The sequence below is a fragment of the Symphodus melops genome (assembly GCF_947650265.1).
Source record: "Symphodus melops genome assembly, chromosome: 7".
NCBI lineage: Eukaryota > Metazoa > Chordata > Actinopteri > Labriformes > Labridae > Symphodus > Symphodus melops.
In genome coordinates, this window is record NC_136697.1 from 17,406,973 (window position 1) to 17,434,394 (window position 27,422).

The following is a 27,422-nucleotide window of genomic DNA, read 5'->3' on the forward strand; positions in this document are numbered from 1 at the left end:
GTGTAGTGGTATATAGATCTGCATTTTTTTTTACTCTTACTTCTGTTGGTAGGAACTCTGCAGACTCTCGGAGTCCTCCCTTGACTTATAATTATCATACTGCATGGGATTTAAGATTTCTTATAACCAAACTCTTTTTTTATTAAACATTCCTAAGAAGAAAATTGCAAAGCACAGAAGGCTGAACAGTCATCATTAGAGCTGTAAGCTGTTGAGCTTTCAGGCCTGGAGCTGTTCTCTTCATGGCACACTGCCCTCAGGATATTTTAGTGCAGGGATTGGCAGACAGAGAAAAGGCTGATTTTTATTTCAGCTGAACGCTGCAGCTGCAGCTGCAGCTGCCGATGGTTGGTCCTCTTAATTTTAGAAGATATTCTCTCTGATATCGGTTGACTTTTCTCATAGTTGCATAAACAATACTTAGAAGCACTTTTCAGACTCAACTTACATGATGTTAAGTCTTGCCGAGCTGTTTGCAGAGCAGCCACAAGGTGACACTGTAGTACATACAACACGTTCAAGCCCTCAACCACAATCAGTTTCTACAGTTGATCTCATTTAAGTGTAATAAGTGAAGACTTTTTTCTCATTGAATATTTACATTCCAATAAGAGATGAAAGAATTTAATGCGCTGCTTTTTTGAAGTCTTTCTAGGAAATTGCTAGAATTCAGCAGGAAGTTTTTAATGCAGCAGAGGTTGCCTCTAAATGAGGCAAAGGTAGCATGATTGGGATCTGATGGACTTCCAAATGAGGCTTGAAACTGGACCAGACTTTACTCCAGACAATCTGCTTTGATCTCCCAATCTCCCCTGTGATACCCGGCGCAGGGAAAGCCTCCCCTACACCTTGTAGCCCTAAAGCAGAAGAGGCAGGAGGGCTTCACCATCCTCGCCCTCCTCCTCTTCTTCTTCTTCCTTTCCTCAATGCCCATCTCTTTTTCTCTCTCTCCCTCACACACACACACACACACATTCAGCACACACACCCACACTGGACTCTCTTTTGAAAGTCTAGGGCTTGATTTAAAATTCCTCTTCAGAGCGTGTCATGCATTTTATATGCATGGCGAGTGGGAGAGAGAGGAGGGATTGCATGGAGGCTCCAGCCCAAATGAACTTCCCCTATGCAGTCGGTCTCCTCAGGGATATATATATATCCAAACACACACACTTTCTTTAGCTCCCCTTCCCTCATTTTCTCTCACCCACTCAACTCTTTCAACATTAGTTTTACTGCATCATGCTTTTCACAAATTACAGCGAGCAGCCCGAGTGCCTCAGCCTTTGAAGACAAGTGTGATCAGAACAGAAGCAGGGGGTGTAAAAGAAAAAAAAAAAACCTGGCCTCGGGGCATTTGGGGTTTTTGGACTCGTGTTTAGCAGCGTACGGAGCAGACGAGGGAGGCTGACAAGTGCAGTGTTTGGGGACAGCTTTGATGTGTGATGGGGTGCGGCTGGCTTTCTGTTTCTTTCCAAGGAGACTGTCACTTTGACTCGAGCAGACTCATATTTACTGTTCATTGCTGTGGATAGATATCAAATAATCCAATAAAAAAAGCAATGTTGATCCACTTCTCTCTACTGTAGCATCTCTTATTCTCTTTCTGTCTTTCTGACACTCTCAGAGAACATGCTGAGAATCGATAGAAAAGCCGACGAAACATGAACCCAGACTGCAGCTGCTTGAGAAATCTGGTTTATTAGGAACAATATGATCCCGCTAGCTTATTGTGGATATAGCAGTAAACAACAGAAACACAATTCACTTTTTTAAGTGCTACAGGATTGTGGTAATGGACATAAAACAGTACAGCAACCATAGTGTCTACATTCATATGCACAGAGAATATAAAATTACAGTATATTGCTGTTAGATTGTTCCTGCCAATCCTTCCTTGTCAAACACACATCACTAAGATACTGAAGTCATTAACAGACATGCATCCCGACATTTTATGCACTTTGTTTTCCTGCTCAAGAGCAATTTCTTGTTGTTTTCTCATAAACTTGACTTATCTTGTCAAGTTGATTTTAGTTTTTCACTTGAGATCTTGACAAATTGTTCTAATTTATTTGGGATAACAAAGATAGTTTTATACCATGTATACCATTATCACAAGCTTGTTTTCTTTTGATGACTGGAAACATTTCAGATCTAGATGACAGCAATAGACTGGTCACTGTGATAAGACAGACAAGGACATGCCATGCTGCCAACTGACCACAAGAAAAACATTTTTTAAGATTTAATTTTTGGCTTTTTAAAAAAAAAAAAAAAAAAAAAGTGGGGGAATGATATTCAGATAAAGGAGCTGCAGGTCAGACATATGGGATGCAACCTAACTGCTAGGCCATCACAACCCCAATGATGCAAGTTAAGCCTATTTCTATGTTTGTTTTGTGCTTTTGCAACTCTGGGGATACAAGATAAATGAGTCTCAAGCAAACAACCAGAAATAACTTGTTATATAATATATAAGGAAAACAGAAAATAAAATGTGTGGATGCAGGTCCGCTTCAAGCATCTGCACGTTGAACAGCCCATCCTGTGGGTTGTTTTCATGACGATAGGTTGGTTTATGGTGATAACTGAGAAAAGGTTTAAGTCTGGCAGGTTGACATTTTACAGATAAGCACTGAGTTATCATTGGCGCACAACGTTGACAGAAGTTAAGCTGATATATTACAGTAACACTAGAAAAAACCTTCACTGAATAGACTCAGTGAGGCAAAGCGACATGAATTCTTGTTCAGCTACTTTTTCTTTTTTGTTTAAAGGAAAGATTAATACAAGTTAACTTTGGTTTCCAGCTCTCTACAACTATACTGTAAATCTGTGGCAGTTTAAGCTGTAATGAAAAGTTAAAAATCAACAGTATAGCAGCCTTAAGCCAATATAAATACGACACATAAATTCACTTTTTAAACATTTTTCTTGTTATTATAGCAGCCAGGAAGAAAATGTAGTTACAGTGTGATTCCTCAGAGAAGGAGAAAAAAAGTGAAGAAAAGTGATTTTTTTTAATTTTTTTAACCAAAGGACTGTTAAAAAAATCTGTTATCTGGTACCTCTCAATAAATATAAAATGCAACTTTTAACCTTTTCACTGTTATTTGTTATCTTCTAGCCTACTTGTTATAAATACCATATGTCTACACACAGTGGATATCTATGTGAGGACCGTATCTTTCATACATGCAACAGAGAAGTTGAAGATTTTTAATGATAGACAGAAAGAAAACCACTTTTTTCAACTTGCTAAGCACTGAGTACAACATAATATCTTGGATTCTTTGAGCTTTACCAAAATTTCTATCTGACTGTAACACAAGACAAACATCGATGAAAAAGGCTGACAGGAGTGATTCAATGAACAGATGCACATGAAGAACAGAGAGGAGGGACATCTCAGGTTCCAGCACGTGGGACACTGGCTTTAGTCCTAAAAATGAAACCCTGCTGTCGTGGTATTCCTCTCAGTCATCTGTGGACAGGCAAGGTCTTCTCAGTCCACGTCAACGCGTGTCTTTGTCAGAGTGGATTCTAGCGTTACAGAGTCGCTGTGAGGCCTGAGGGAAACCATTATAACAACCCTCAGTGAGCCCAAACAATCTGACAGTGAATGGACCAAGTTAAGATTTTAAAAAGCTGCGACAAAAGGTAGAAAATAGAAAAAAAGGACAGTTTTTAGAGTCGCTTCTTGCTAATATGTGAAGCATAAAGTTGCTTTTAACCCTTTAATGGGCAAGTGACTTTTTTTGGTGATTTCCACAAACATTACATACGGCCACCCTTTTGCACCTCAGTAAGGTCGAGAAGCATGTGATCCTCACTCAGCCAATCAGAAGAGATTACCCTACGTCACTGATCCTGCTATTGTGGCATTTGAACCAATTATAGTAACTTCGTCAATGTTTATTTTTCGACATGAAACTACATTTTTTTGAAAAATGTTTTAACAGAAATAAACTTCTATGATGTCCCCCAATAACACGCTGAGATTGAATTTTTGAATTTCAAAGTATTTCAGTGAGTGCCATATAAAGGGTTTAAGGGAGATTTTTGTCGTTATTGTTGCTTCACCTTAAGGAATTAACAATTTAGATGTGTTGCAGGAATCTAAATCCTCCTTAGGATTCAGATAAATCCTTTATTCTACTACTACCCTTCTTTTTTTGTGCTGTGCACCACATTCTTTTGCAATAACTTGACTTTTTTTCACAGCGACAGGCGTCTTCTTCTCTATCACTCCTGGGAAATTGTTCCCCTCTCTCCCACTACTAACAACCTCACAATAGGGGTTTTGCTGCAAAAGTTAAAAAACAAAGACTAAAATAAAAGTCAAGAAGCATTCTGCAAACCTCAGTCTTCCAGTTACTCTTCCTTTACTCATTGAAGTCCGTAAGGGTGCATATATTGGTGCAGTGTGTTCAGAGTTCACTGGAGATGTCTGTAGCAGTAGACACACAACTTGCTGGTTGTAGCGAGCTTTTTCTATTATACATTCTGAGCAGCTGTTCTGTGGAGGAAGTCCTTTGAAGGACGGCTGCAGGGGGGGGGGGTGGGGGGGTTCAACCTGGGTTCCTCACCTTAACAAGCATGGGCCAGGCTGTCATTGTCCCTAATTCTACCGATTATGAAGGCCTCAAAAATAGAGGTCCCACATGAGCTCTGATACATGCAAAGCCTAAGCTAACACTCAACATTCATGCTAAAACTAGTACAGAAGCACGCAGAACAAAAACGTTATCCTCCTTTTCCTTGGTCCTTCGCAGCTCAGTGTGATTTTATCGAGGCTGCCTCTTTCCACAGTTGGGGCCATGCATCTGCCTGCTCCAGTTGTTTTTGATTTGTGTCTGTTTTGACGTGGAGGGGCGATAAAGAGGGAGTTTTTCTAAGAGAGAGGCTTTGAAGAGAGCCAGATTCGGAAGAGTCTGAAGGTTGTCTCTGAGGGGTCAGGGGCATCTTTAAAAGGAGAAACAAGGGGCCAGAGAAGAAGGAGGAGGAGGAATAAAGTCTTTCTGGTAAAAAAAAAAAAAGGTTTGTTCATTTCTGTGTAAGGTATGCTCCAATGGTGAGGCTTGCTGCCCCGAGTGCCGCCAGACCGAAGACTGTCTTAATGGAGGGCCAGGAGCAGCTGAAGACCGAGTCTCTCTGTCTGTCGTACAGCTCCACAAAGGCATCCTGGGAGAGAGACAGGAAGAAAGAGACAAGACACTTTATTGAGCTGTCAAAGAATATGTGTTTACCTTTGTTTGCATTCCTGCCTCAGTTTGTTATCTGAAGGGTGGGAGTCTACAGGAACACAACAAAGAAGATGTGGCTTTGCTTGTCCCTACTTAAGATGTAAATCTTTTTTTTCTTCCTTTTTTTAAAGGCCAGATATAGAACTTGAGTATTTGGTGTTTGATGATGGGATCTGATTACAATAGAAGACAATAATGAATTATATAACATAAGTTAAGTGAGAGGATGAAAAACTTGTTTTTCACTTTCAAATGTAACTTTGGAGGTACACTGTATTACATTTGTAGTCACCTTAGCTCTATAGAGGCATGATTGGATTTTTGCATTAGAAATGTATTGTCGAAAAAACAAAAAGAGGTAATTAAGAGGTGGAACGCAAGCTGTCGTAAGGCCACTAGCATCCTGGCAGTCATCTGGCGACAATTTATTGTATCTTTGATTAATATCTTTTTACAGACATGTGCATGTAAGTGCAGCTAACAATCCATGGACCTCACCTCTCTATTCCATTGTCACTTCTTGGGACATTAAACAAAGACAACACATAGAAAAGGAAGTGTTGGAAATAAGTCTGTAATTCCTAACCACTGCATATACTGGAAGCCTGAAAAGTTGCCCATCACTATCAGAGACATACATTGTCGACTACTAGCTGACTGGTTCCAAGATTGTTCATCAAATAAAGAAAATGGATATAAATATTGTTTTTCCACCTCACAGGAACATACAAACTCTTAGAAAATCCACAGAACACTGGAAGTGTTTCTTCTGAATAATTGTAGGTGTGTAGAAGTTAGTGGCATCTAGCAGTGAGGTTGCATATTTTAATCTGCCGACAATAACTCCACCTTACCCTCCCTTTCAAGGGTATGATGTAGAGGCATGTGGCCTGAAATGTCACATATAAAGAAGAAAGGCAGACACCCTGTTAGGTTTTTCCTTTGAGGGCTACCATAGCAACATGATGGCACATCAAAGAATATCTAATGGAACAAAAACTAAACTGTGCTTTATTTAGGTTATTACACACTTATAAATAAAGTAAAAAACCCTTTAAATTTCATGATTCTGCAAATCGATCCCTTTAAGTCATAGACATAATGCTTTATTTAAATGCTATGAATACCAAAACAAAATCTACTTTGTATTTCAATAAAATTTTCCAGGGCTGAGATCTCAAAATCTGATTACATAAAATGAAAACTTCCGGCATGGCAAAACACCCTTTGGGGTAAGTAAGGAAACATGTTTATTTTTATTTGTGTGAACTGATACTTTACCTTTTAAATCCCTTAGCTTCCACTAAATGTGAGTGGAAATGGAGTGTTGTTGCACCCTCTACAAGCAGACCTGTTTATGTCCATCTGCTCTCACACCTTCCTACGCATAACCTCAGACTCCCTCCATGTAGAGAAACCAAACACATGAAACAAACAGGGGAATCACCAAAAAAATGGAGCTCCTTCACAAGTGCATGTCAACAGATTTTTTTTAGCATTTGAACGAGCCTTGAAGCACTCAGGCATAAATATATTAATGTGACTCGAAGGGTGTCTATGCTGTCTGCTGCAAGTAGGAGTTTTGAAAAGGGGCTGTTAAAAATCCGTATGTAAAATACTGTTGAGCAAATACCACAGCTGGTCTGTGACAAGGAAATACAGACATCTGCTCATAAGCAGTGACAGCAGGAACAGCTGGACAGGAAGTCATGGCGCTAAGCTTCCACACACAAATAGACACAATTAGATTATCTGGAACCAAACTAGAACAGAAGATAGTGTGTATATCTATTCTTTCAGCTAACCACATCAATAGCAGCATTGTTAAGATCTACTTTTGATCCCTTTGAAGCCTCTGTTGCGAACATGACCCAACATGACCCATCTGTGAACAATGGTAAAATGTTCACTTTAATTTACTACCAAATTACCAGTTCCCAAAATAATTTGAATGTATGAATCTGTAGTCATTCTATGTTAATCTGCCTTGATTTAAATCATTTTACCTACAGTAATTATATTGTGTGTGATTCTATCTGGAATATTAAAGTTTAAATCGACCTTGAGGTAGAAGAAGAAAACACTCGGTCCTTAATCTCCTTTCCAAAAGTGTCACATTTTAATATACAGTTTCCTTTTATCAAACAAAGTCCTCAGAGGACTAAAAAAACGAGACAACCATTCTGAAGAGCTGCAGGAGACAAAAGTGTTTCCTGTTTCCCTCTCCTCCTTTTCCGTCCTGTTACATTCCTGAGGCTGGGGGTTAGCCCATGACACAGAGGAGGAAGGATCAGCAGTTTCTTACCACCAGTTTAGGCCCTCTGGTGAGCTCTTAAATCAGCTGGCAATATCTTAAACCACATGGTATTTCCTTTGTTGCAGCTGATTTTTAATAAGCCATGGCTAAAACAAGTCCACAGTCACACTAGCAGCAATCTGAGAATGAACTCATCATTACACACAGCTGCTTTTAGCTGGGCTAAATGCTAATGTAAACTGGCTAACATGCACCACCATAGTTGGGCATGTTAACATGTTTCATCTGTTAATTAGCACTGTATACAAAGTACAAATGATGATGAAGAATGATCGGGATATCATGCTTTATATGAATACACGTCTTTATAATTCATAGCATGGGTATGTGATTGCCTGGACTAAATTTCATAGCATTCATGCAAAGGTTTTTTAAGACAATGCCATTAAAACCAGGAGTTCATGGGGATGCTGAGCAGTAGTAGTTGGTGGATTATTTTACCCATTAAAAACCTCAATGTGAACCAAAGTTTGGGGGCCATTAATCTGCTGCAATTTAATACATTTTACAGGATGAGCGAAAATATTGACCTAGAATATATCATGGCGGTCCATTGTCTTCTGTGACATTTAGTACGTCAACAGAAACTGTCATCTGGTTATGTTGGCAAAATGTTTGATTTAAGCTTATTATAATCTTATTTTAAGAATTTTGAACTATCCCTGTCCTTCAGGTAGGTTATAAACCCTTATCATGGACCCAGGTATTAATTAGAGAACAAGCTTCTCAGTCAGACCTCCAGCTAAGAGGAATGTGTTTGTTGGCAAAAACACATCCTCCATCTTTTTTTCCCACCTACACCAGGAAAATAACAGTGTGCTGAGACAACTTAAACCAGTCACTGTGTACAGCAGCAAGCACATGTGACTGACCACTAGCAAGGATTTCAAAAATGGCAAACTCATGATGCATGTCCTCAATATGTCCCAGACAGTCGGCATAGATTATCATCTATTTAAGTCTGAAACAAAAGCAGGCCAATTACAGTAAGAGGTTTGTAAGAGCGGTGATGGATGTTTAAAAGAATCCCATAAGGGCATGGATGGTAATAACTCCAGAGTGACCCAGGGGAGAGCCAGGAAGTGGATACAGAGGAGGGAGGGAGGGTGTCAGGTGGATATCATGGGACTAAGGCATGCTCCACTTCAGCGCAGGGATTTTTTTCATCCACACATTACAGCAAGCAGTGCTGCACCAACCATGTGAGAATTGAGAAAAACAAACCTTGCTTGCAGACAGTCCTTTCTTCCCTGTCCTCTACCTCTTCCCCTGCAGTATTGACTTTTTTTTATGAAAAAGGAAAATAATAATAAGCAGCTGGCAAAGGAGGACACAGAAGGGAGGAAAGGACAGTTCATCACTTGAACAAAAGACTCTATAATCTTCAAAAACTCATATCATTGCCCGAAGCAAACCACCTGCCACTGACAGCAGGTGTGCATCTGGGAAATAAAGTCCACGCTACAGTTCCCTACAGTATCCATTCTCTGGATCAATGGCTTTTTAAAGGTCACAGCAGCCCTACAGAAACTGAGACTCCAATGGGAAAATGCCTAGCCGGGTTTACACAGTCCCTTTCCTTCGTTTTTAGTGCACACTTGCACACAATGAATCCCTCAGAGAAACATACATAAAGAATAAAGACTGAACAGTGAGGACTTGAGAGGATCCAGCACTCAGCCATGGGGTGGCAACTTTCTGCCCGAGTGTCATGGTTACCTAGGCTGGAAGCTTCACACATGATTTGCTTTTCCCACCAGCGGGAGAGTGACTGTCCTCAACCCCTGAGTTGTTTTTCCACATGATTTAAACCTTTGGTTTTCCCATGGACAAGATGATTTTTTTTTTTGAGTTGTCTTCCCAATGGCCTCACACTATCTTAAGGGCAACAGGAAATACCAAACATTTGCCAGTTCCTTTGGGTATCCCCACACAATTGGTAATGAACGCTCCACTTGTGAGGAAGATAATGAGTCATCTTCTGTGCTTGGCTGGCTACGTTAAAACCCTAAACTGCGCTTTTGCCAAAAACAGAGAGATGATTAGACCGTCATCTCTGTTTTGGGATTTTTTCTGGGTAATTGTGGGCAGACTGAGACTGAGAGAAAGGGATGTGGGTTAAAGTTCAAGTTGTAATTAAAGTGCCTTTTGTGGCTCCCCATCTATATTCACCTCTGAAACGAGCCTCTCCCCACGCTCTGTTTATTTCCTAAACATTCACATAGTAACACACTCTGCTGCTGCCACCACACTTTTGATTTCCTAATGAGCATCTTGCACACTTCTAGGCAGCTAATTAAAGTCAAACAAAACTCTCATTTCCAGAGCCGAGGGGGAGTAATGGGAGCAAGAAAAAAATGTGAGGAAGGCGTTAATGTCGTTTGCAATCAATCTGTTTTCTATGCAAAAGCAGGTGAAAAAAACCCTCTCCAGACACAATAGGTGAGACTTGCGAGAGGACAGTTAAGCTCCTGTCTGGAAGCAAGGTCAGGCTCGATCAAGTCTCTGGAGTGTCATCCATCGACCTGCCCAGCAAAAATGAGATGACGGAGGAGTTTGCAGGCTTTCTCATTATCTAGTGAATTTCAGTGTGTCAGCATTGCCTAACAGCTCTGAGCTGAGGACACTGAGCCCTTCAGTACGCCGGGACAAAAATGAGATCGTGGACACAACAATCTCAGAGGTAATTGAGAAAAACCTGATTAGATATATACAAATCTAGAAAAATTACACAAGTAGCAATCTTAATATGAATCAGATAGCTACAGGGACAGAGCTAGCTTGGCTTGGTTCTAAATTTCCATTATAAACATGCTATTTTTAAGCTTTTAAGTTCATCAGCAAGACAGTGACTGAAATGATACTGGTCCCATTAAAAATGGTAAGTAGACGGCTAAATGTTCGCTTTGCGTTTTATAGCAAACAAAACAAAAATAATAAGCAAGCTTTCAAGGTGCTGATATATGTAGTTCTGTAACTGTTAACAAAGCTAGCTGCTATAGCTGCTATGCTTTCAGTCTTATAGGGCTAAATTAGCTACTTAGCTGCGAGCCAGACTCTTTTTTTTTGGGGGGGGGGCATTTTGTAGATTAAACAAGTCAATTAGGTAAATAGCTAGAATATTAAATATTGAATCTAATTATTGAGAGAGGTGCTAATTCAGTTACTCGTATTTTTAAGTAGACTGAAAGAGCTACAACTGATGCAAAACGTTGAACATCACTGAAAAGCTTACACCTTCAGAGAAAAATATGAATAACAACTTTATAGTTTAAACGACAAGTAGGCCTGGCTTTAGTAGAAACGTCATTGTCATCTTTAAAAATACAAGCTTTAACTGTAGGCCTACTATATTTCACCCATTAAAATAACACAATCTTTGATTGCCAGACAGTGTAGTAACGTTTGAGAAATTTCAGCCAGTCTAATAAAAATAGAACAGAAACAAAGTCCTGACTTGAATCACAAGAAGGAAGAAACCTTTTACATTTTCCTTAGTTTTCATTGAAGACTCCGGTTACTTGTAAATGTACATTCATTGGACTGGATTATGAAGCGAGAAAGAGCTTTGACGGCGGTGGATGCTACCCTAAAGGCTCATAAATATTCAAATGTGTGTCACTGGCAGCATTTGTGTTTACAAAACAACGCACTCTCCCGTGGGAGTGAGCCTGCTGTACTGGAACAAGAAACGTGATCGCCAGTAAATCACCCACACTCCTCATGACACTTGCTGTATTTTTATTGTCTCCATTTCTCATTGTCTGAAGAAGCAGATAAATGAGGACTGTAACTTTAAACAGGAGACTTTGGTTTCTTTGGCGGTGAATAACGCTTTACTTGCTTAAAGAGGCAGGATGAGGAGGATCACTTTAGTTAAACCATCCAATTTGTGCAATTTTTCTCAGAGTACAACTCTTTTTTTTTTAAACAACAAACATTTCTGTTCTATTTATTTAACCTTGACTGAACAGTTATTTGATCCTTGCAGGTCCTTTATTATTGTTGAGCCCATTGATTTTATTGACTAGCTTTGATCCAACATGAAATGAATCACTGGGTGACCTTGCAGCCTCAGAGTGTATGGATGTACTGTTTGCTCTCCTTTCACTTTCCCTTCCTCTGTCTGCACACCTTACTGCAGCTCAGAGTGTATCACTTACAATCTCTCACTTCTGCATGCAGAGCTAAGAGACATCAAAGCAAAGAGAAAGCCACAGAGAGACAATCCTTTTCCTTCACTATAAATCTAAGTCAGTATCTCCCCTTTATTCTTTCACACAATCCAGTGCTCTGATTTTGACCTTGAATTCTATTAAAGTCTGGACAATTAATCCAAAATCCTTCACAGTGGCCCAAAAGTGGCACAATGGCTTCTTCTAATCAACACAATGCAGCTGAAAAAGGGTGTCTCGTCTGGAGAGGTCTGTGTAGAGCCCGACTGGCCATCAGTGGAGGAGGAAACACAGGAAAGACTGTTGTACAGCTATAAATATAACAGGGTTTAATACTGTCTCCTGGTTTAGGGCTACACAATCCAATAAAACAACCCTCTTCTCTTTTTTGATGTTTGGCCCTGTTTTAAAAGGCCACCAATGACGCGCGAGAGCAGAGAGAAAGGAAAAAGGACAGCTGAGTCATCTTGTTGAGGCCGGTGTGTTTGGAGTGCATTAAACCTGGCTTGAGTGGCTTTACAGTCAAGACAGGATGTCTACCACTTGGAAGTCGAGTAGCTCTGCATTTTCTCTCAGAAAACCTTGGATATTACATTCACTGTTCCATTGACATTTCTGTGGCCTCAGAAATCCATGCAAGCACGATGAAGAAAAAACATCCTCTTTTTTCTGAGATTATCATGTGAAACTCCCAACATGATGATGTGATGTTCAATACTGCATACAGAGATTGACATGCATATAAAGAACTGGTTTTGGTATGCATATAAAGAACTGGTTTTGGTATTTAAAACCGATAGAAGCTTTCAGCAGGACATGAGTGTAAGGCCATGTTCTACACTTCACTCTGCAGTTTGGGTTAATGATTTAACAGAAAACGCTCACATTTAAAACAGCTCTAAACAGCTTTAAATCTGCTCTGGATTGCTGTTGACAGGAACTAGTTCAAGAATTGGATATTTTTTAAAAACAAGGGAGCGTGGGATCTTCATAGCCAAGCTGCTTTGCCTGATTGGTCCAGATAGAGACTTCTGATAGAAGCCGTGGGAATCAGCAGATTCCCAAGTGGCCTGTTGCTTGTCCCGTGACAAACAGCCCATGGGGAGAGGCTCACTTCCTGTGACAGGGGCGGCACACTGCCTCAATCCTTAGAAGTCTTATCCACTGACCCGTGCAGACCTTGAGACCACACAACCACAGGCTTGAATGCAGTAGAGCTGAAAATAGACCACCTGACCTGAGCCAGAAACAACTCCAGTATGTATTGTAATGAATGGGATGTGTGGGAACACCATCTGCAGCTTGCTTCATGTGCAGTCTGATTGTTCTGAACTTAAAATGAAGTCATTTTGTTTTCGTTTTTTACTTGAAATGAAGCATTCAGCTATCCCATTGCGTCAATGTGCTTTTGTTTCAAGCCCTCATGTAACAGAATGACACAATGCTGATGTTCAAAGAGCTACTTTCTCAGTCAGCAGCGATTGGGTAAGTAGTGGTAAAAGAGCTCAATAGTTCAGTTCAGCGTTAAGTCACTTCCTGTGCCAGATGCTGGGTGGATGACATCAGCGTCTGGATTTAAGACTATGGCTTCTCTGTGACAGAGCCAAGTATGGTTAAGTCACAGATTCTGTGCGGGTAACTAGGGAAAGTCTAGAGCCAAGCCAAACATGTAGTCATACTAATACTGTGTAGAAAGAGCGGGGGAGCAGCAGCAGAAGAGCCACAGTTGGTTAGACACTGTAACTAAGAGATTTCTGTTTGTTTTGAACCATTAACTGACTCCTAAATCCTGGCTGCAAGTCTGAGAAGAAGTACACTCGAACAAAAGGGCAAGTTTTATAATCAGAAAAAGCAGGAATGTTGTGTTTTCCTTTGATGAACCTGATATTTGATGTTGGCAGTGCCAGACAAATCAAGCAACATATCATCTAATAGAGAATTTAACAAGTCAGCCAAGCAGAAAGTATTAGAACATCAAAGCAAGTCTCCCCTTTCATACATAACACATCTTGTACAGTCAGCGGCTGAGTGAAAGCTTACCAGTTTTGGCAACAAGATATTGGAGCAGTTTACTTGATTGCAGCACAAGGGGGCCAGGTTTCAGGTTCAGCAGTGTTCTCCGTGTTGCCCGTGTAAATGAGAGAGGCCACTGTCTGGGACAGGGCACACTGTGGGTATGGCAGAGCCAATCGAGGAGCTCAGATGTCTGATAATGTCAGAGAAAACAATAGTGCGCTTGTGGTTCAGCTCCCTGAGGAACACCATTGAAGCAGGGAGAAAAGGAGGCACAATGAGGAGTCTAAGTGAAGATATATTGCAAAAGATGGTAGCACTGTACTGAAACACACTGAGGAGTTTTTATGAAGCACACAAAATTTTAAAACTAATGCCTCTATATGACCAACAAAATCAAATTAGACAATCAACTCGACAACTGACGCTTGTTTAAATGCATGTTTCCATCTGGTTGCATTTCCAACAAATCAAAAGCGCCTTTACAGTATTTACATTTTCCATGTCCAAGTGTCACAGTGAGCAGCATGATAAAGAACTAAAACAAAAGAGATACATTCATCTTTATAGAGCATGACCAAGTGACAACCTGCAGTGATGAAAATGAAGCCGATGCTGATGAGAAAAAAAATCCTTTGGTGTCAAATTGAGGTCACAAAAAAGAGGAATCCACATTAAAGCCCCCAAAGCCAATTTTTACAGCTGAAATAAACAGTTCTGCACAAAAAACTAAATCCGTACTATATTTTATTTTTTTAGGCAGAAACTGTGAGCAGAACCAAGCTCATGTTGAATAGCCTTCTGGTGAAACTGTGATTATACCTTTAAAAGAAGCAGTGCCAGAGGATTCTTTGTCTGTGAGTCATTGACAATAACACCAAAAGGACATTAACTTCTAAAATAACAATCTTAAATATAAAATACCTAAATTTGTACTTTCATCAACGTGACTGTATCATGTTGGAAGACAAATGTGGAAAGGAAAGTACGGCTAAAATTGTGAAATGTGTGACCTAACTTCTTCATCCTGCTGGGAAGATGAGGTCATTTAATAAAAGGGGGGAAGGGAAGCAATAATTATTCTTACTGAATTTAACTTCCGGCAAAGAAGTATAAATCCAAAGCCTACGCTGTGTTCTCTCGTCAGCTGTATTAAAAGCAATCTCAAGAGTGAACTCAGACGTCCTCATGCTTTGTCCTCTCCCTGTCTGTCTCCCTTCTCAGGCTGGGAACACTGGGGAAAAGTTCAATGACCTCTCTCAGGCAACCAGCTGATTTTCATCCAGGGGGGAGAGGAATGAGAGGAATGCATTGATGTGCGGAGACAAACAACTGCACTGTGTGAGCCCGAGAGAGGCCAGATATGAGGAAGAATGAATCTTGAGATATCCAAGTAGACTAAAAGGAACATGGTTACTTCACAGACTTCATTATATTATATAATATAATAACTAGATTTCATGTATTTCCATTTCAGAGATAGATTGACATAATTTAAGGCTAATCAAGAGACTTAAATAGCAGCTTGTGTTTTTGGTCCTTCATTTATTCTTTGGTCTAAGTTCAGTGTGACTCACAGAGACCGTGAGGAGAGCCATGTTGGCCTTTTAAAAGGACCTGATTATTTAAACTATGTGGAGTAGGTTGGCTCACTCAAAGCTGTGTGACCTTCCCTGTCTGTATGCAGAGAGAGCAAAGGGAAACAAGCACAAGCTACCTGATGAATGATAATAAGACTGCCATTGTGACGCTGAAGGTCTGGTGTGAAAATGTGCTGAAAGCAAATAAGGCACAGCAGTTTCATAATAGAGGAGGATTTTTTTTTTAGCTTTTTGTTCTGTGGAATTATCCCAGAGAATGTCTTTATTGGTATTCAGTGGGAGAGTGGCCTTGACTTTGTTGTACAATGATTCTAAAAATAAAAAAAACCCCTTAAAGCTCCAGTGAGAAACTTTCACTTGATGACGTCTTTGGTGCTGCTTTCTTCATATCTCTTTGTTGATATTATCCTGCACATGCATAAGTGTTTTTTTCTTTCACTCATATTATCCTGCTACATTTAACATTCAAATGCTACAATTTATTGGGGGTATTTTATTAGTAAAATGTAAAACAACATGGAAATAATCTTAAAGCTGATGGTTTTCAGTATTATAACAATATTTTTCATAACCTGCTAAAAACTCCTCACATAAGCTTTAAATAGAGAATACTACAGGGAAATAATATTCATACTGTAAATTATACATTAAGCTGGAAATGTTTTTCAAAAATGCCCTTTATTTATTTTGTGCTGTCTAATGTCCATGTGGAGGTTTCGTGAGCAAATGCCTTCACTTTTTAAGTCAGCAGATGAATCAGCTGAGAATCAGATGATGGTTGAGTCAGATGACTTTAATAGGCAACTTAATCCAACTTTGCTCTAAACCTCTGCAGAGTGAACTAATCTACTCCTACTCCTCTGACTCCAAACTCTAACAGCGTGAACTCCAATTAAATCAAAACCAGTAGCTCTACTTGCTCCATTTTGCTTTGGTCTTTCAACCCTGGTGGCCTGATCACACTTTGCCAACCATCCATTCTCTTTTATTCCAGCAATTACTGCACTAGTCCCGACCTTGCTGCAGCCCATGTGGCAGTTAGGAGGACCGGACTGCCTCTTTCTCGCCTTTTAAGCCGTCTCGACTTGCTTGGCTTTCAATCTCCTCCTCCTCCTAAACCCTGTTAGCCTCACCTCCTGATCAAAGACACCTTGTAAGGTCCAGTTATTTCAGTATTTTTCAACCCATGCAATGTCCTCCTTGGAATGCAGGAATTTGGACTTACATTAATTCAAATTGAGACACATTGAAGGTCAAGGGGGTCTGAGAGCGTGTCATGATGAAGTTTGGTGTTATCAGAAAATGAGTTTGTGAAGCCAGCTGATTATTTGACACTATGATAATCAAAGGTCAAATATATGTAGATTAAAATGGAGAAAATGCATTACTTATTGGTCTCTCTCTTTTACAGCTTCTTCTCCACTAAGACCCACTGCAATGTAAAAGATAAATGAAGCACTTTATAGGTCATTTTGCAGAGTTAATTGCGTGTTTGGTGGTTAAATTTGCCCACATGAGACTTGTCTAGACATGTCACAATTAACACTCCTTTAAAAAGAAAAAATGACGCCTGACATAACTGATCACAGGCATCATTAAAATTGTGCTCTAATACGATTACATCCAGAAAACATACATGGGAAACAGGAATAACTTCAATGTCAAAAACGCTACATAAAACACCTATAGGGAGAAAAAGAATAAATGTCGGGCGTCTGTTTTCAATCCTCCATGTTTTCTTTGAAGAATCTGTCATTATTTGAAGTTGTAATGACAGCCCTACAACCAATTAAAAGCAGCACACCTTGAGAGCAACCCAGTGAAATTGATCATAACACCATGTTAAAATTGCGTACACCCTGCCGGCAGACTCTCCCTGTCAGAAGTAGCATATAGCCGTAATCCTCTGAAAACAGCAGGGGTTACATTTTTATACAGCCACAAGATGTCGGCTCCCTGACAGAATTTGGTTGTAGATTTTGGGCAGGTGTCAAGATTTCACCTTGGTGAAGAGTTAACACGAAGCACTGATCATTGCCCTGAAACACAATGTAGATGCAGCAATGTACCCTTGGCAGAGCTTGTGACAACAAAAACCGGGGTCCTATCGTTGTCTCTGCACTTCAAACCCAATCAGTCGCCATCAAAGGTGACTGCAAGCAGGGTGGTGCCGGGTGAGCTTTACAAGGGCTGAGAGCTCCCAGTGTTCCGTACGCTACGCCGTCAGCATAAAAGTGCTAAAACATCTTGCCAAGGTCTTTCCAGTGACGCTTTCTCCTGCTGCATGAATGTCAATATATCTCCTCCATATACAACCTGATATTTACGGCCACTGGTTCACTGGGTTAATTGAACCTTTGCTCAGAGATACCGACACAATCTTGACGGAAACACTGGATCAATACAATATAGTCAAAGTCATATCTGGGCAATGGCTGACCTCACTCAGTGTCCACTGGAATAGATCAGATTTCAAGAGCTCTATTTACTCTGCTGGCAAATTCTCTGGCAAACCAGAGAATTATTTACTCCAGACCTCCATGAACAAGGCTGAGAAATCTATTTGCCATTATCTGGCTGTTATCATTTTTTTGGGAGGACATGTACTCAGCATTTCAGAGAAATGCCAATAATGGCATGCTGTTTGTTAATGGCCAATGCTGTGGCTAGTTGCACCAGGAAATCCCAACAGGGATGGTAGTAGTGTGTGTGTGTGTGTGTGTGTCTGTGTTGAGGTTGAATGGCACTAACACACTAACAGGAAGCCAGGCACCCCGGGGCCATCTGCTCCCTGCCATGGCTCACATGTCACCCTGTGACAACACAGCATTATTGATTCACACCACCACATCCGCTTCTGTGTGTACACGCTGTTGTGCCACACTGTGTGTGTTTGCATATAGTGTATCTCCTGTGAGTGTGTACACAGCCATTTTGTGGACAGCAAATAACTGATTTGCACCAGTACATCCGCTTTTGTGTTTGTCTTTTTGTGTGTGCAGATGAACTCTATAAACTATAATGGGTCAACTCGCGCAAATCATGAAAGACATTTTGCAACGCAGACAGTTTCCTGTTAAGTGGTTGGTTTTAACACAGCAACACAGTCAGGTTATTGTTTTGGCTTTATGGTGTGCAATTTTTTGTGTTGTCCTGGTTCCCTCTCACGACTCTTATGAAAGAAAGATGAAAGTATGCGAAATCTAATGTTAATCAAATTTTGGTTAGCGCTAAACAACAGACAATTAAGTGGCAAAATGGTTGAATTAAAGTAGCATTTAGCAACTAAATACACAATGTTTACCTCAGGATTGGTGGAGACCAAAACAGAGCAAAAGGTGTTTGGTAGCTAATGTAAAAATTAAATTTGTCAGGTAGCCCGAAACATGAGTCCACCTGAATGCTTACGTTGCTACTTAGTACCAAAGTTGAGTATATGCTACGTGTTTAATAGCTAATAGGCAATCAGCAATCATTATATGTCAATGTTGCATATACAGCGAGTTTTACCGCTGGGAAAGTGGAAATGAAAATGAAATTTTTTTTAAAATTGATTTTATTGCTGCTTCGTATTTTGCAACAACTTCAACACAACAGAGCCAAATGAAATAAAATGAATAATGTGGCAGGTTCTCTGTCAATTTGACAAATCCGCTAAACATTGGTTTGAAATATTTCCCTGTGAAAAACGTTTGTGGTAAGGTTATGCTATGTATTCAACAGACTCTCTCTTTGTGAACAGGAATGTCATTTCAGAGACACAGCAGTGGCTTCTGTTGCTCAAGAAATTAATTGAGGATATCAAACCTCGATTAAAACCCTTTTGGGGGCTTGTCCCAAAAATATCTACTGTAGCGAGACAATGAGAGGAACCATTTAACCTTGCCCTATATTGATATTCCACACAGCTTACAAGGGTGTGCCCAGTGGCAAAGTCAACTAGCGCCTCAGTAGACTCCTCATTATCTGGCTCCCATCATGACAGGAAAGGTAGAAAACTATTTTATCCACTGTCTCAAGTGGTTCGTTAGGACTCCCCCCCCATGCACATTGGTGTCTGGGTTTGAAATTACAACTCTATGATAGCACCGACGCAAACAACACAGAGATATTTATAAGTGACATGATAATTGGACCACACAGGAGCAGTGATGGCAACACTTCTATATATAGAGGCCCTCTCACATGTCCCTGCATTTTTTAGGAATCGGAAGTGTTATGTTTGAAGTGGGCACTCTTTGGTGGAGAAAGAGGATGAGAGAAAGAAGGGGGAAAAAGAGGAGGTAAGTAAGAGAGCATGTGAGGTTCTACTGGAGGGACATCCATTTAGTGTCCGAGTTTATCCGCTTCATATATTATTCACAAGTGTGTGTTCTGGATGAGAAAGTGGTGCCTTTAAACTGCACAGGCACGTGTCCCTCTTGAAAGTAAAAATAAAAGCAGCAGGTTGGGGTGATTACTGATTGGAAAATTGTCACAAAAACATAACAACATCATAAGGCTTAATTCACTACCACCAGTCTTGTTGGCTCACATGGCCTAAGAGGTGTACTCCAGGACTTTTTACAAAGTAAACAAACAAAAAAAACCACACACACACCAAAAAAAAAAAACACACGGCAGAACACAAACAGCCTGCAGTGTTTCTTGAATGAAGCACAACCAGCTGACATGATCATCTGAAAACAAATTGACAAACACACACCCTTCCGCAGTCAGGCAGGGAAGAAACACCCAGGTTGTCTCCATTATTTATTTACAGTCGCTGTTCCCCAGCAGACATTCCTCCAGCTCTCTTGAGGAAGACCAGAAATACGCATACAGGACAGGGTGGAGTGTCCTTTGGGAGAAGAGAGGTTATAAACACAGGCACAACACTGACAAAGCACCAGAATAATTGTCTAGAAAATGTTACAGATCTGTACTTGTCTACTCATCATATGGTTCTGTTTCTACACAATCTGGGCACATGTCTTGTTCATGAAATGCTCGGCATGTGTGGAATGGTAAACACCACATAGAAAGAAGGAGTGTCATGTCAGGCTGAAAATGCATCAAACTGGATGTCTGACCTTACAGTACAGTCAGAGTCAAAAGGATGACGAAAAATCCTTTGTTGAGTTGAATTGAGCTTTTGAAAGAGAGCGTCTTCTTGATATAAGCCTTTTCTATAATTAACACTGACAGCATGTCTACAGGATAAGAATCGACTTGATTTTATTGTCAGAAAAAAGCACGAAATGCAGCTCAAGTTTTGAATGAAAAGGTGAATTATTCATTGCGTTGGATCCAGCACTACTAAGGCCTATGTTTATTGTGGTATTATGTGAAAAGCCTTAGGCTGACATTTGAAGACTTGCCCTTTTTTTCAAAGACCAAGCCAAGAAAACATGTTTAGCTTTGGTGAAAAGGGTCAAAGATACAAGTAGAATCTGCGTTTTTTTTTCTTTGTGTGAATCCAGTTAACAAAACATGTAGTAGCAGTTGTAACTGGATTCACACAAAAAAAAGTCCATTTGTGACGGCATGCCAGCAAAGCATGTAGTTATGAAGGCATAATAAGAAAAAGTATTTCATTTTCAAAAGATGCAGAAGTCATTTATGTCGTTTATTTAAGGTCACCAAACATTCTTCTTTTGGCAGCGATAATCAGAGCAACTGGCCTAAGTGGTCTCTTTTTAGTCCCTGACTAAAACTGAACATCAAGGGGTAATTAAATCTTCTTTTCCTTCAAATAACAGAAAAGAAGATTTGGAAGAAAGGTCTTTTGTACTTTAAGTCTCTCATAGACACAAAAAGCCGAGACGGGCTCAAGATGTCTCAAGACTTGTTCCTGAAAGAAAGTACTTGTGTTGGGCTGGTTCAGGGAGTTCCAGCCCTGAGCTGCCTGAGTCTATATAGGAAATGTTTCTTAGATTACAGTTGCCAGGCTGATGGGTGTAAACGCTGTGGCAGATGGTGAGCGACTGAGGCCTGCACAGCAAAAGGGGGTACAGTACAGGGGGAAATATTGGCTGCTTCTGGCCACAGTGGGCTCCTTTGTGTTGTACACTCCACATTACAGAGCGTAGTAGTCCATATCAAGAGATCACATTATTATCAAGATGTCAAATAGTTTTGTCTTCTCCAGCAGGAAATGATATTGTTATTTCTGTGTTTGGAAATGGTGGAGGGGAGGGGAAAGCCCTAAATGCTATTTGCATGTGAAATTATCGATTTCCTTGATTGCTGGAAACAAAGCAGAGTTTCTTCTGCACCCTAATTTTGTAAGGCGAGACTGATTAACAACAACAAATCAACAGAAGAAAAAACGAAACAAGTGTGACAGCATGCAAAGCAGCAAAGAGAAGATTTGTGGCTCAGAAGGGATGAATCAATAAAGACTTTACAGAGCTCATTACACTGTAAAAGCATGTGCCCATGTACTGTACATAGTGTTCCTTTCTCTGTCAACAGAGACTTATTTTTGTTGGGAGAACAGTTCAAAGCTGAGGAAAAAATAGCCATGAACCATTCCTGAACGTTGGCTCACTAAGCACTGACTTGTGTTTAACAGACTGAATTTGCACGTACGAGACACAAATTGGATGTAAGTGATATCTCATCGGGATTTCTTCCCTTTGGATGGCTTCATGTGCCTCCTTTGTTGGGGGAGTTTGTTTGGGTTTTTTTCCTCCTCTACTCTGCCGACATGTCACCTATATGGAGATTAATGACTTCCTCGCTGTCCCACATCCACTCAACCTCAACATGGGAGGAGAGGGGCGCCGCCAGATGCTTGCAATACTGTAGCAACATGAAGGTATACAGTACAGGTCCCACCCGTTGTCTAGCAGATTGTGCTCAGGGGAATCCCCACAGGATGGACCAACCCATGCCAAGTTACACTGTCCTTGAACAACACCCTGGTTAGGAATGAAACAGGTAAGCAGGTAAGTGTTAACATTTGCAAATTAACAGTAAAAACAAAGTATGGCTGATTGCAATAGCATATCATTAGTGTTGAATTTGTTTGGTCATAAACTTAAGTATTGGCCATGTTAAAATTATGATGGTCCTGATTCGAAAAAAGAAAAGAAACCACCAAATCAATGGTGCTGAGGAGACTTTACTTGGGGAGTCAACCATGGTGGAACTATCTATATTGAATACATCCATTATCTGTTGAAATACTTCAAAAGCTTTCTCAACTCCAAATCTTAATCTTGAAAAACTGTAAAACTGTCAATGATCTCCTTTGAACTTTTTTTTGTTTTATTGTTTTATAAACCCTGCATGTAAGGTGTCCTTGGGTTTTTTGAAAGGCGCCCTCTAATAAAATGTATTATTATTATTATTATTAAATCTTAAACTGTTCCAAAAGTTGCAAAACTGCATCACTCCATGCCCCCCCTCGCTCAGTCAAATGTCTGAAGTCAAACATGTAATTTCACACGTCAGCCGCCGTCTGCCACTTTGTTCAATCACTTGGTTTCTACTGCACAGACCTGTAAATAAACACAGGTGCAACAGCAAGTGTGGTTGAAGCTGCAGCCTGAACACAAAGATGAGTGCAATTTCTGCCACCTCAAGGGATGAATCTATGCAGATGGAGGATTGTGAGTATCCAGGACAATAAAAAGTACAATGTTTTACATTATGCTTGTGGGAGGTAATCAGTGCACAATGGAATCTATTTCTACCTCGGTCTGTTTTTTTTGCGAAAACAGTCACTGCTTTGTTATTTCTACAGGTCAGATAGTTTGTTTAAAAGTACATGACACACAGGTGATGCCTAGACTCAACAGCAATCAGTGGGTACTCCTATTTTGGGCTGAAATTGTCTGGAAAAACAACAGGAAACAGAGGGTGGCTTATGGAAAGCTGTTTCCACACCACTCTCAAGTCAAGGTGTCGGTGATAGGTTGATTAGCCTTCAACCTTGTTTTTAGAGTAGTTAAAACACAAGAAATCCTCCTGCACACAAACATACAATGGACAGTTTTAGTGACTATCAACATGACCTGAATAAACCCATAATAACTAGTTTATTCAATGTCTTGAAAGATTGTAGGATACCTCACAAAACCAAATATGGATTTTAACCAGATGTTGGATTAATTAGATAAGACCTAAATGACCTCATATAGTCTCATAACGCTAAACCCCAAACAGGATATACACTGTACAAGCCCAATCCTCTCCAGGCATTCACCCTAAAACTGATTGCTTTCCAATTATATCCAAACATAGCGGCCATTGTCTTGGCTGTGCCTTAGATGAGGAGGGATAAGTCACATCCTATGATTTCCCTGGGAATTTGCTTTAACTGGGGGTTCTCTATTAAACAAAAAATCTTCATTGTACTGTATGTTTTTAAAAAAAAACACTTTTTTTTTGAAGACCAATACATCAGTACATGACTGCTAAAAGCCTGTTAATCAGTATTTCTGGGCCTATAAACTTGTACTGTATTTGTCTACTCATGACCTCAGTATCTCTATCTGGCTACAGCCCAGAGATGTGTTAGGAAGTGTCGAAAAAGAAATCTAAAAGGCTTGGAATTTCAGGTATTTCAACAAAATGTACACATTCTCGTATTAGCTATTAGACTTGTGTCCTTTGTCCTTGAAGAGCACCTGATTCCTCCACACTTTTAGACAAAGTTGAGTGCTCATTGCTACCCCCCCTCCCTTCCCATTTTTTCCCTAAAAAAATCCTTGTTGCCGTTTGCACAGCTGTTTAATGAAGTCCTTGCTCAACAGTGTACAGGATTGTCTTCATTACGCCAAGGGTAGCTGCAAATTATGGGGTAACAACCTTCCTGCTGTTTCAATCACTTGCCAAGAGGTCAGAAAAGGAGAAACTGGTTTAACCCCCCCCCCCCCCCCACACACACACACACACACACACAGCACAGACAAAGCCTTGTGTCTGCAGTGGCAGTTACTGAATGTCAGAGAATAGCTAAAACATAAACACACACACACCCATCAGGAAATTCCCCACCTATATGCAATTCAAATGATTTCAACAAAACGTGTCGGTTAGACTCCATTCTCTTTTTGCAGAAAACATTCCTGAGATATAGTCAGAAAAGCCAGTCCAAATCTCTCAGCTATATTCAATTAAATTATAGGCTACATTTTTTGATATTTCCTAAAGTGCTGAAGTTAGAAATCCTCCAAAGTGGAAACATACGCTTTCAAATAATCCTGAATAATCCTCTGGATTAGAACTACCCTTCTTTCTCTTTAGTTGGTGTACAGGAGCAGAGATACAGTCATCTCCACCCATCTAGAAAACACAGTCTATGATGACCTACATTATTGTACAGACTACTGGCACTGGCTCCAGAGACCTCGAGCAGGCATCTCTGCAGCCCAGAATGTGCCAGCTTCAAGGAACATTATTTCAAGAAGTAGACAAAAGAGCCCCAACCTTGATGCATACAGGGCTGCGTGTTAAACACAGTGGCTGCTGATTAGCGCTCTGCGTTCCTGGAGGGCCCTCCCTCTGTTGCTTGCCTTTGATATGTGGCACAACCTGCCACCTCCAGGGGCACGGCAGACTCAAGGGGAATGTTAAATGGTCCTTCCCTTTGAGATGAAATGTTCAATATGAATCATTGATGATACCCGCTAAACCCCAATTCTAATAGCTTCCGGCTGAGATTACCTGGCAATACAAATGTTATGCTCCTATGAAGGGCGCCTCTGCTTAGCCTATTAGAGGCTAATTGTGTTTTAGTAAGGCTGTAAGAAAAGGAGGATGCTGAAAAGCAGAGCTGTTGCAAATATGTGAATGATATTGTAAACTTTTTCCCCCAGATTCAACTTTTCAATTATATTTTCAGCCGTATGTGTGGTGCATGTAAAGGCATGACCATGCCATTCTACATTATTACCTGAAGTTTACCTGTCATATTAATGTGCATAAATTACCCTGATACCTATCTATGCCTAGAGGCCTAAACACATTAATTCAATAGTTTTGTGTTTGCTGACATGTGTCTTGCTTCCTCCATCTTGCTGCAACAATGACCCAGTCTATCAAAACACAGCAGCAGCTGAAGATAAAGCCTGGTAAATGATCCCCTTATCAAAGTTTCCTTAAGTGTAAAGCATTAAATACTGTTTATGACATCTTAATTCCCCCCCGGATTTCTATCAGTGTGTCCCCTCCTCTCCATGTCAGCAACCACTGATCCTCTCCGGTTCGATTGGGGCGGCGCTTATATATAGCGTCGGGAGGTGTGACAAAACAAGCTTTGTGATTGGTCATTATTCTTTAACAGCCATAACAAACATCCAATCGGATCGTCTGAAATGTGAGGCCGTCCACCTCGACAGTTTGCTCTGTCGTGCGTAAAGGGAACATCTAGAGAAATAAATAAAGGTTCAACTGATGCTGAGATTTAGATTGTATATTCTGCTAAATCACTGCAGAATGCATTTGAGGTATTTCTACACATTTGTACTCCATCTGAACGTGCAGATTAAATCTCCTCAACGAGAGCAATGGAGGACTTCTGCCCCGTGGCACACAGCTGCAACGCGCTCAAGCACACTGAATCAGACCTACCCATCCACCGTTATCTTGTATCCAGCTGTTCAGAGGTCCATTCAAATACTCTGTCATCCACTCTGCGATGTTGTCCACCTGCGATCTCATGTCCTGCTTGGACATGCACTCCACGCACACCGTGCCCCCGAACTCGAAAAAGGCGATAATCCGGCCCCAGTTCACCCCGTCCCGAAACAGTTCGTCTATCACCTCGGCGAACCTCCTCTGCGCCGTGGTAGAGGTGAGATAAAGCTGCCGAGACATCTCCGTGAAGTCTGGCTGGTAAAGTCTTTCAAGTTCATCTCCAGCCTCGCGCAGGACTCTGTGGATATCCGCGTAGGCGTCGGACTGGGGGAGCCGTTTGCAGAGGTGGGGGATGCTCTCACGGTCAGGCCCGGAGCTCGCTTCACGGCACCGGCGAACCAAAGTCGGTGGAGGGGCAACTAATGACCCGTTATTAGCAGCATCTTCATCCTGGTCATCCTCAAATCCCCACTCGTAGCCCCGTTTGGAGAGTTTATGACAGATATACTTTTCCACAATGTTGCGATTACACTCGTTCGCCATTCCGGCTTTACTTGGCACTCCGTACAGTGAAGAGATTATCCTAAATATCATGCATTATGATCAAATGTGTGCGCTGTTTAATGCACAGCACAGGCGGAACCAAAACTCGATTTCAGTCCAATCGAAAAAAGTAATCCCACAAATGCTTCGCGAGATGAAGAAAATACTAGATGCAAATGTTGTAAAAGTCCGATAATGTTGTTTCAATCTTCATTTCCCGAATCCTTTTAGGGACATTGGCGACCTTCTCTTTGCATTGATCCAATATGCGGAAGAGGTTGGAGTAGTGTTACTCTATCCCTGACGTGGATATACTGCGAATAAAAAAAAAAAAACTTGAATGAAGGCTGAAGTTGTAGGCTTACACACCGGAAGGGGCTTCAAACGCTGCAGACTGTTTTAACAGCGTTTACGCTCAACCAGGCGCGGGACTGTAAGCCAGACAAGGTCGGACTGAGTCCTCTCCCACGATTGCTCTTCATATCCTCCACCGCCGCCAGTGGGCCGCACTGCTGGTGAGGTATGTGACGTCATTCACGCAAAGTAATTCCTTTGGCTGCGCTCGAAGACTCCCAAGTGCACACAGAGAAGTGCACTAAAAAAATCCTTAAAATTATAATTTAGTGGCTGCATGTTGAGAGAATCAATTTTACAGCGGAAAACATTGAAAACTGTAACAACGCTTGACCAGACACGTACACAGGGAAACCTCTTAATGGGATTTTATGCCATTCCCGAGGAGAACAAGAGCATCACATTCTGGAAAAAGGAGCTGCTTTGACGTGCTCCAGCCACCCCCTTGTGGATGGAGATCCAGAAGGGGGTGGCTGCAGTACAACATTGATGCATTCAGTTTCCCCGTTCAATTATGCGTCCTCTTATTTATTCCATGTTTTCATCTAATAGCAAAATATCTCACATTTCCACAGACAGTCTTAAATCATAGGGAGTAGCG

The 27,422-nt window shown here is 40.8% G+C and overlaps 1 protein-coding gene across 1 annotated transcript; it reads right to left on the bottom strand.

Moving 5' to 3' along the window:
- Positions 1-3,263: 3,263 nt before the first annotated feature.
- Positions 3,264-27,103, bottom strand: bcl2b (BCL2 apoptosis regulator b). Its single transcript, XM_079347544.1, has 2 exons — positions 25,919-27,103; positions 3,264-5,187 (listed from the first exon to the last, which is right to left on the bottom strand). Exons 1-2 carry the CDS (start codon positions 26,516-26,518, stop codon positions 5,050-5,052), a joined length of 738 nt encoding a protein of 245 aa, XP_079203670.1. The 5' UTR covers positions 26,519-27,103; the 3' UTR covers positions 3,264-5,049.
- Between the last annotated feature and the right edge of the window lie 319 nt (positions 27,104-27,422).